The following is a 10,418-nucleotide window of genomic DNA, read 5'->3' as shown; positions in this document are numbered from 1 at the left end:
CCCACACTTAGGTAAAACTGGTGACCTGTAGGGAAAGTTAGTTAGTTGCTGGCTGAGCTTCGCTCAGGTAGTTGGTCCCTGACAGGGGTGGGATCCTGTCAGAGATCGAGGAAGAAGGACACGGAGCTGTGCATGCCCTGAGGGCTGCAGCTTCCAGAAAGAGACACTGAAGGAGAACTGTATTGCACAGAGGGTGAAAGAAGTCATAGCAAAGGAGTGGATACCAGAAGGAGACCAGCCCTACACAGGCTGCTTCCTTCTGAGGATCCCGGTAGCCGGAACACCGAGGGAGCAACGACCCTTTATGCCTTGCTCCAGAGACCGGCAGGACAGCTAATTTCACGTTATCTGCCCGCCCTATACCCAGGAGGCAAGGTGGCACCCCTTAGAGGCTGGGGCATGATAGAGTCCCTGTAAAAGCCTCAAGCCACCGGTCATACGGGTTTGTCCTATCCTATCCGAGGGACAGAGAGAGAGAGACATAACATCTATAACATCTGTGAGGACCTTATGAAAAGCTTAGCAGTAAGGGACTACAACACTGCAGCGCTAGAGGAAGGCTACTGATTTCCACCTGGACAAGGGAACTCTGGACTTGCCTCCAAACCGGCTGGACTCTGCCTGCCCTGTGATCTGGTGCCCTGGACTGTGGATGCTGAAGTCTTCAGTAAAGGTAAAGAGACTGCAACCTTGTGTCCTTGTTCTTCTCTGCGCCTCTCACCATCCACCATCTACACACCGGGAAGCCCTGGGGACATACTTCACCTGTGGGAAGGTATACCATCTAGCTGCCATAACATCACCCCAGCGGACCCCTCAAAGCAGCATCGGTCACCCTGACCGAATACCACAGGTGGCATCACGAACATATCCCTTTAAAAACCTTTCCATTTTAAACGGACGTCCCAGGGCTACGGACCGGGTCAGCCACCATGACATCCCCCTGTGAACCGAAGGACCCGGTACCGAGTACCCCGCCGCCCTGATGGGGCGATACAAAACAAGCACCCGAGCAATAGGAATTGCTCAATTCGAGTAACGAGCATCAGAGCAGTTTAGTGCTTGCTCATCTCTAGTTTTTACTCCGCAGATTATCACTATAGAGGCAGGTAAATATTGCTTTGGCTTGTTTGATTTTTTTTCTGATTTAATCTTTTGAGCAGTGTACAGTACAATGGAATATACCTTATATTTCTGAATCTGTATCTCTGTGTTTTTAGATGAAAATATAAAATAAATAATAATATTCATTGAATTAATCATTCTATTTATAATGCAAAAATATAATTCAGGGTAGAATTAAAGTTCTTTTTATAAAACTGAAGTGTTACAAATTAACTATTAGGAAAGCAAATCACACCTCTGCCTATGTGTACGTTCACCCCACAGTATTTTCCGCCTGGATGCTGTGCAAGGAAAAAAACTGACCTTACAAGAACCAATGTAATTCAATAGGGCTGTGCATTAACATCAGTCTATTTGGTATTTCGGATTAAATTTGCCTCTTTGATGGCATACATTTGGCACACGGATGACAATACGGATGAAAAATCATCCGTTTTGCTGGATACCAGTCCTTTTCAAATCATTCCTCGGTCCCCACCTCCCGAATCTTATGGCTTTTAGTTATTACTAGGCAAAGTAACATTACATCCATAGAGAGATAAAGTCATGAACTACGTCATCCTATGTCTACTGCAGGGTATAATATACATAGTTATTAAGGCTGAATGAAGACTTTAAGTCCATCTAGTTCAACCCATAGCCTAACCTAACATGCCCTAACATGTTCATCCAGAGGAAGGCAAAAAAAAACCCATGTGGCAAAGAGTAAGCTCCACATTGGGGAAAAAAATTCCTTCCCGACTCCACATACGGCAATCAGACTAGTTCCCTGGATCAACGCCCTATCAAGGAATCTAGTGTATATACCCTGTAACATTATACTTTTCAAGAAAGGCATCCAGTCCCCTCTTAAAATTAAGTAATGAATCACTCATTACAACATCATACGGCAGAGAGTTCCATAGTGCTGCTCTGCTCTTACAGTAAAGAATCCGCGTCTGTTATTATGCTTAAACCTTCTTTCCTCCAGACGTAGAGGATGCCCCCTTGTCCGTCTCAGGTCTATGATTAAAAAGATCATCAGAAAGGTCTTTGTACTGTCCCCTCATATATTTATACACTAAAATAAGATCACCCCTTAGTCTTCGTTTTTCCAAACTAAACAGCCCCAAGTGTAATAACCTATCTTGGTATTGCAGACCCCCCAGTCCGATAATAACCTTGGTCGCTCTTCTCTGCACCCGCTCTAGTTCAGCTATGTCTTTCTTATACACCGGAGAACAGAACTGTGCACAGTATTCTAAGTGTGGTCGCACTAGTGACTTGTATAGAGGTAAAATAATGTTCTCCTCATGAGCATCCATGCCTCTTTTAATGCATCCCATTATTTTATTTGCCTTTGTAGCAGCTGCCTGACACTGGCCACTGAATATGAGTTTGTCATCCACCCATACACCCAGGTCTTTTTCATTGACGGTTTTGCCCAGAGTTTTAGAATTAAGCACATAGTTATACATCTTATTACTTCTACCCAAGTGCATGACCTTACATTTATCCCCATTAAAGTTCATTTGCCATTTATCAGCCCAAGCTTCTAGTTTACAATAATCATCCTGTAATATAAAATTGTCCTCCCCTGTATTGATTACCCTGCAGAGTTTAGTGTCATCTGCAAATATTGAAATTCTACTCTGAATGCCCCCTACAAGGTCATTAATAAATATGTTAAAAAGAAGAGGGCCCAATACTGACCCCTGTGGTACCCCACTGCTAACCGCGACCCAGTCCGAGTGTGCTCCATTAATAACCACCCTTTGTTTCCTAACCCTGAGCCAGCTCTCAACCCACTTTCACATATTTTCCCCTATCCCCATTATTCTCATTTTATGTATCAACCTTTTGTGTGGCACTGCATCAAAAGCTTTTGAAAAGTCCATATACACTACATCTACTGGGTTCCCTTGGTCCAGTCCAGAACTTACCTCTTCATAGAAGCTGATCAAATTAGTCTGACATGAACGGTCCCTAGTAAACCCGTGCTGCTACTTGTTCATGAGGTTATTCCTCTTCAGATACTCCAGTATAGCATCCCTTAGAATGCCCTCCAGGATTTTACCCACAGTAGAGGTTAAACTTACTGGCCTATAATTACCGAGTTCAGTTTTTGTCCCCTTTTTGAATATTGGCACCACATTTGCTACACGCCAGTCCTGTGGTACAGACCCTGTTATTATGGACTCTTTAAAGATTAAAATTAATGGTCTATCAATGACTGTACTTAGTTCCTGCAGTACTCGGGGGTGTATCCCATCCGGGCCCGGAGATTTGTCAATTTTAGTGATTTTTAGACACCGCCGTACTTCCTGCTGGGTTAGGCAGGTGACACTTAATGGGGAATTTTTGTTATCACTGATCATATTGGCTGCCATGGGATTTTCTTTTGTAAATACTGATTAAAAAAAGGCATTAGCATATTAGCTTTTTCCTCATCCTCATCCACCATTTCACCCAGACTATTTTTAAGGGGGCCAACACTGTCATTTTTTAGTTTCTTACTATTTATGTAGTTATAAAATATTTTGGGATTATTTTTACTCTCTCTGGCAATGAGTCTCTCTGTCTCAAATTTTGCTGCCTTGATTAGCTTTTTACAGAATTTATTTAATTTTTTGTATTTATTTAATGCCTCATCACTACCTACTTCCTTTAATTCTCTAAATGCTTTCTTTTTGTCACTTATTGCGCCCCTTACAGCTCTATTTAGCCATATTGGTTTCCTCCTATTTCTAGTATGTTTATTCACATACGGTATATACTGGGCACAGGTCCTATCCAGGATGCTAATAAACGTCTCCCATTTTCTTTGTGTATTTTTGTGTCTCAGGATATCGTCCCAGTTAATTGCACCAAGATCCTCTCTCATCCATTGGAAATTTGCCCTCCTGAAGTTTAGTGTCATTGTAACCCCTCTACTACACATCTTATTAAAGGTTACATGAAAACTTATTATTTTGTGATCACTATTACCCAAGTGACCCCCAACCCTTATATTTGATATGCGGTCTGGCCTGTTGGTTAATATTAGGTCTAGCAGTGCCCCCCTTCTTGTTGGGTCCTGAACCAGGTGTGAAAGGTAATTGTCTCTCATAGTTGTCAAAAACCGATTACCTTTGCTGGAACTGCAGGTTTCTGTTCCCCAATCTATTTTAGGGTAGTTGAAGTCCCCCATAATAATGACTAATATCACTGTGGACAAAATGACACCGGGTATAAAAGACAAGACACTGGACAATGTGGAGATTTTATATACTTGTGTGCACAGTATGTAGATGAAATGTCACTGTGGCCTCTACACAACATAGGGCTGTGGGATGGAGGTGTGGGGGGCACAATGTGAAATATAAGCATTTTTTGTTATTTTCATTGACGTGCATCACTGCAGATTTGCACCTATCAGCCATAACATGGAATGCACCTACTTAATATTTTGAGTATTTTGGAGACCTGAGTGATGTTTGATGTGCAGCACGGCACATTCTCCTACTGAAAGGGACCTCTGCCAGTAAGGAACATGATGCCATAAAGGGGTATATTTTATTTTTAGATGAGTCCTGGGACATAATACCAAATTGGTAAATCCACGTTAGTTTGATGAATAGGAGGGTGAAGGGGAAGACAGAGAAATATTCACCTCGTGGGTAATTTGGGTCTGAATCCACCAGGATTGACTTGTCTTCACCTGTGTTATGGTGTCATATACTGGAGCACAGAAATATTTCTCTTATACTGTATGTACTTGGGAAGCCACGTTTCCTCTTCTATCTGCAATCTTTATGTGCACCCTAATGTTACAATTTATTATTTATCCTGCTATGTTTAGGGGATTTGGTGCCCTCCTTACTATATTCTGTAACACTGCTGTGTTCCTCCATCTCCGATTGTTATTTTAATATGTCTTTGTGCATATGTTGTTTTTAATGAGATCATGTCCAGCAAATTTTCATATTTAGTGCATAAGATACATTTATTTATTAAACTTTATATTTGTTGTTGCATAAGTTCTTGTATTATTCCTAGGTGCTCACAGTTTTTGAATAGTTAGATGCAAAACATTTAAGGCCCATCAGTAAAATCTTAAGAAATAAAAATATGTTACATTGCAAAACAAAACTTTTCATATACTGGGTCATGTTATTATGTCAAACATAGTCCTGCAGCAGTTGATGACATCATCGCTTACAGTCAGACCGATGATGTCACAATGGCGATGATGTCACAATACTAGGTGACTGTTAGGTTAAGGATTCCGTTGTCACTTTTCTTACTTTACCTTCAACTGTTGGAGAGTGAAGACGACTTTTGCGCACTTAGCAAATTCGTTATTTTCGATATTAACTTATCATGGGACGAAAAAGGAAGTGTGGTGAAAAGAATAAGAAGAGTGCTAAAAAGAGATGCATGGAAGAGAGTTTTTCTCAGCGAGGAGAAACTTCTCAGGACATTGTACAGGACGTACCTGTTGAGAAAACAGATGATCCCTGTACACCATCTTCTGGATATCCACCAGAGAGGAAGGCCCTTAAAAAGGGGACAAAAAGAGGGAACTCATCTCCTGAGAAGGAAGATGAAACCCCAAATAAGAGAGGAAAAATTGTGGAAACTTCTCAGGACATTGTACAGGACGTACCTGTTGAGAAAACAGATGATCCCTGTACAACATCTTCTGGATATCCACCAGAGATTAAGACCCTTAAAAAGGGGACAAAAAGAGGGAACTCATCTCCTGAGAAGGAAGATGGAACCCCAAATAAGAGAGGAAGAATGGTGGAATCTGAGAGTGGAAAGGATGTTACCTCTGATAAAAGGTTTAGCGGATCAGCTAAAATCAGGAGCTCTCACCTACATCATGAGAGAGTTGAAAATCAAAGCTGTAGAGAACACCTTAAGAGAAAGAGGACATCTGACACTGAGACCACCACAAAGAGAAGACGTGAGACTGACAAATCCATCGATCAAGCTCCAGAAGGTAAAATCTATAGTCATTTAGTCAAAGGCCACATCCATGTTTTATATACAGTGTTCATTTAGTTTACAAAATGTAACCTAATGACATAATCGTATCCTGTACATCTTACCATTTACATCAGAGCTCTCCACCTTCTATACTTGGGGCTCTCCAGCTAGAACATGGTGGTAACCATGTTCATCATGGTTCAAAGTTTATGATAGCTTTTAAAAAAAAATGCCAATTTATTGTAGCATTATATGTGAGTGTGACTGTAAGATTAATTGTTGGTTCTTATATCTATTTTCTTTTCTAGGTGTAATCGGTGCTCAGACCACCAGCCCTTCAGAGCAAGTGACTGCCTGTCTTTCCCTGGAGAGTTTCATCTTTACCAGGATGCTTGGAGAAGGCGGTTTTGGCAGGGTGATGCTGGCAACGCATCAACCCAGCGGACATCAGCTGGCGGTCAAGATGGTCAAGAAGAGGAAATTGTTGGAGTATGCTAAACACAACCTCCGCTTAGAGAGAGAGGTCCTGGAAATCACTGAAGACAGCAGATTCTTCACACATGCCTATGGGACCTTCCAGACAGCGGTAAGAGACTCCTCGCCTTCTAGAAATTCTCTCCTTTCTCCCCATCATGTCCAGTTGCTTCCATTAGATTGTAAATTCAATCTTTGCCTGTGCAAATGAATAGCCCTGCTGCATGCTCTGTGTGCCTGTATTCCCTGGGCGCCATTACTGGTGGCTATCATTAGAGGATTTTGACTTAGTTTTCACCCTGGACACCTCTCCAGTGTGTGCCGACAAGGAGACATGTCTTCTGGACACACAGTAGAGGTCCCAGAACCATAGTAAATGTTATTAGGATGGATAAAATCTGAATTATTTACAATCATCTTCCCTCCTCTCGCACAGGACTATGCATTTTATGCCATGGAATATCTGAGTGGTGGCGATTTGACTGCATTTATCAATTCCAGAGGCGCCCTAGATGTCTGCACGACCAGGTAAGAGAACAGCCGCTCTGTGATTTCTGTGGCCGCTGTCTCCCCTCATAGTTATTAGTGGTTCAGTAGAACAATTAATGCTGATAGGATTTTTTTTCTTCCTTATTAGGTTCCTTGCAGCAGAAATCTTGAGTGGAATAGAGTTTCTCCACAGTCGAGGGATTATTCACCGGTAATAAGTCATTTTTTCTTTTATACATAGGGAAAGATTTACTATGGGAAATAGTTAAATGTGCCAGAATTGTGGTGTTATTTGTGCCAGAAATCTGGTGAACATGACGTGTACCACATTCATGAAGTGTTTTGGACACTTTTTGGGGCTCACTCGAAGAGGGGTCAAGGCTTTTATGGAAATGGGAATAGTTTGATAGGAATCCATGTGGCTTACAATGTCACAACGTGCAACTAAACTAACCAGATTTTTGTTAAAATTATTGGCTGTAAGTAATGAAAACAATAGTGATGTAACATCAGACAAAAGTCTCTGAAGATGCTCCTAATTTGTCAAACAGCCACTGTGATGAATGTGGCACATTTTCAGACAGCCTGGTATATGTCTACAGAAGATAGGATTAGTGAATCTGCCCCCAGTGTTTAGTGAGTGGTCCTGTGAAGCCCCCACAGTAACCCCAGCACTACAGCTCATCTATGTCTGATTCACAGAACTATTTTTCTTTCTTTTTAAAGGGATTTAAAACCAGACAACATTCTTCTGGACGGTGATGGACACGCTAAGATTGCTGATTTCGGCCTTGCTGCTATGAATGTATTTGGCTCTCAGAAGATCAGTGAATTTTGCGGCACTCCTGGCTATTTGGCTCCTGAGGTGACTATGTGACTACTAATATCTCATACTTTATTATCCACCTGCAATTCTCACTTAATGTGGAGCTTGTGGAATCACAGATCTATCACCACAGCGGCCCACATTTACTAACGCTAACTAATAGATGGACTGTGTAAGAGCCCCCATACATATTAGACTAAAGTCAGCCGAACTGGCCAATATCAGAAGGGTCAGCCTAGAGAAGAACGGTGGCTCAGTGGTTAGTACTGCAGCACTGGTCTCCTGGGTTCAAATCCCACTAAGGACAACATCTGCAATGAGTTTTTTATGCTCTCCCCGTGTTTGTGTGGGTTTCCTCTGAGTTCTCTAATTTCTTCTCACACTCCAAAGACATACTGATAGGGAATTTAGATTGTGAGCTCCAATGGGGACAGTGATAATAATGTATGTAAAGCGCTGTGGAATAAGATAGCGCTGTATAAGAAAAGCATAAAAAATAAACAGTCTAATGTGTACTGGGGCTTCTCAACTTCAGAGGTAGCTATCAACCAAATGATCTTTTGGCCGACATGTAATACTCTATGTATGGGGGCTTAGGTGTGGAAAAACACTACCAGTAAACATGGACCACGGTTGTTTTCTCTCTCCCAGGATGGACAATAAACTAACTTACTCTTCTAATCTTATGTTTCCACAGATTTATCGTCTACAGCCCTTTAATTACACGGTCGACCTGTTCGCTTTTGGGGTCATAGTCTTCCAAATGGCCACAGGATATTACCCGTTTTACTCTGGTCAGTGTTTACGAAGACTTGCCTATTCAGTGAAATGGGACAAACCTTGCTATCCGTACACCATGGATTCTCAGCTCAGGAACGTCATAGAGAGAGTGAGTAAATAGACACTTATACCTGGAGACATAGGAAGGATAGACCAGTCATGAGTTTTGATAATATACCGCACATTTCATCACCACTGTTGGGTATTTCAGCTATATCCAATAGAAGGACTTGAGACAATGCTGGAGCCCCAGGACAGCCTCTCCTATATGTACAGCGTTCTCATCTACAGGCCAATTTATACAATAAAGAGGCTGCGGCGCTCACCAAAACCTCTCCACACAGCTAATCATCAGGATTATTGGGTATCATCGGTCCCTGACTGATCGACTACTGATGGCCTATCCTGTACTTATCCTGTCCTGTACTATCCTATCCTGTACTATCCTATCCTATCCTGTCCTTTAATATCCTATCTTGCACTATTCTGTCCTATTGTATTTGTTTCTAGCAATGGTTGTTTTAATAAATCCATCTTTCTATAAGAAAATGAGAAAATAATTCTGTAACTGCTGTGTTTCTGAGATTATTTATATTATTACTTGTGATATAATAATGTTTCCTATTTATTTGCAGCTCTTGTGTAAATCACCAGAGAAGAGGCAGGATGTTTGCAGCAATTTAAAAGGACATCCATTCTTCTCGACCATAAACTGGGAGGAATTAGAGGCAGGAAGGTCACGTCCACCATTTACAATGACACCTGTAAGTGCACAGCGTTATTTTATTATAATGTCACCTCCTCGTCTGTGTAATGTGATAATATGTGTAAGAAATATTCAAATAATGAGTAACAATCCTACATAGTGTAGGCCAGAATGTGTTTATCCTCCCCTGCTGGTAAATGGGAGGAATTACAGTATGGGGCAGGATGGACAGGCTTTTACATATTTCTCAAAAGTGTAATTATTGTCCCCAGTTCTTCAGAAGGCCACTTAGTGAATAACTCGGATCTATTAAGCTGCGTTCACACTGTGGATTTTTTTTGTTGCAAAAAAGCCATAATGCTCTCGACATTTTAGGGGGAAAACCAAAACAAAAGTATTCATTTTTGTTGATACTGGGACAAAAGAACCCAATGTGGTTGCAACGTGTGAACCCAGCTTTATGGTGCAGCTGTAGCAGATGTGGATACCGCAGATTGCCAGGCAGCACCAGTAGTTGACTTGTTCTGAAGCTGCAGGTAACGATGCATCATGGCGATTAGCGGTAATCTGCACACGGTTACCACGGCTCATCCACAATCTGTACAGATGCCCTCAGGAGGGGACGGATATAATTAAATACCTAATGAAGTAACCAGACTGATTTGTCTTTCTTCTATAGATCCCAATTTTGGAAACCAGCAAACAAATGGAATTGGACCAAGTGATGTCTGGCACTGAAGCTCAGGAACCACCTATAACCCCGGAGGACCACCAGCTGTTCTGTGGTTTCTCCTATATCAGCAACAGGTGGAAGAGCATTGAAAGCCGCAGAAATAATGGCAATGGAAATATAACGTAGTCCCCTCCCCCCCAATACCTGACTACTGGGTCAGGGAGGAGCGGACCTGGGTGTGGTCTGAAGAAACAGGCGGGGTCTGTTGGAATCCCACCCCGAGTTCTTCCATCTACTCTGTTACATATCAGAGACCATAGTGTCCTGCATTCTCTATTGCTGCCCCATAACTCACCTGGCTGGCATGCTGCTTGGAGATGTAGGACCATCAG

The 10,418-nt window shown here is 41.9% G+C and overlaps 1 protein-coding gene across 1 annotated transcript; it reads left to right on the top strand.

Moving 5' to 3' along the window:
• The first annotated feature begins 5,417 nt into the window (after positions 1-5,417).
• LOC143788842 (protein kinase C delta type-like) lies at positions 5,418-10,212 on the top strand. Its single transcript, XM_077278753.1, has 8 exons — positions 5,418-6,091; positions 6,387-6,664; positions 6,989-7,080; positions 7,190-7,252; positions 7,768-7,906; positions 8,565-8,756; positions 9,283-9,411; positions 10,033-10,212. Exons 1-8 carry the CDS (start codon positions 5,467-5,469, stop codon positions 10,210-10,212), a joined length of 1,698 nt encoding a protein of 565 aa, XP_077134868.1. The 5' UTR covers positions 5,418-5,466.
• Positions 10,213-10,418: the final 206 nt, after the last annotated feature.

Source organism: Ranitomeya variabilis, chromosome 8 (assembly GCF_051348905.1).
Source record: "Ranitomeya variabilis isolate aRanVar5 chromosome 8, aRanVar5.hap1, whole genome shotgun sequence".
NCBI lineage: Eukaryota > Metazoa > Chordata > Amphibia > Anura > Dendrobatidae > Ranitomeya > Ranitomeya variabilis.
The sequence above is the reverse complement of the archived record's forward strand: the minus strand, read 5'-3'. Positions and strand labels throughout refer to the sequence as shown.

Bases quoted from the DNA above. Each gene is read 5' to 3' on its own strand.
- LOC143788842 (XM_077278753.1), top strand. From the start codon at position 5,467: ATGGGACGAAAAAGGAAGTGTGGTGAAAAGAATAAGAAGAGTGCTAAA. The intron at 7,253-7,767 runs GTAATAAGTCAT...TTCTTTTTAAAG, and splicing joins AGTCGAGGGATTATTCACCG to GGATTTAAAACCAGACAACA. The intron at 7,907-8,564 runs GTGACTATGTGA...ATGTTTCCACAG, and splicing joins CTGGCTATTTGGCTCCTGAG to ATTTATCGTCTACAGCCCTT.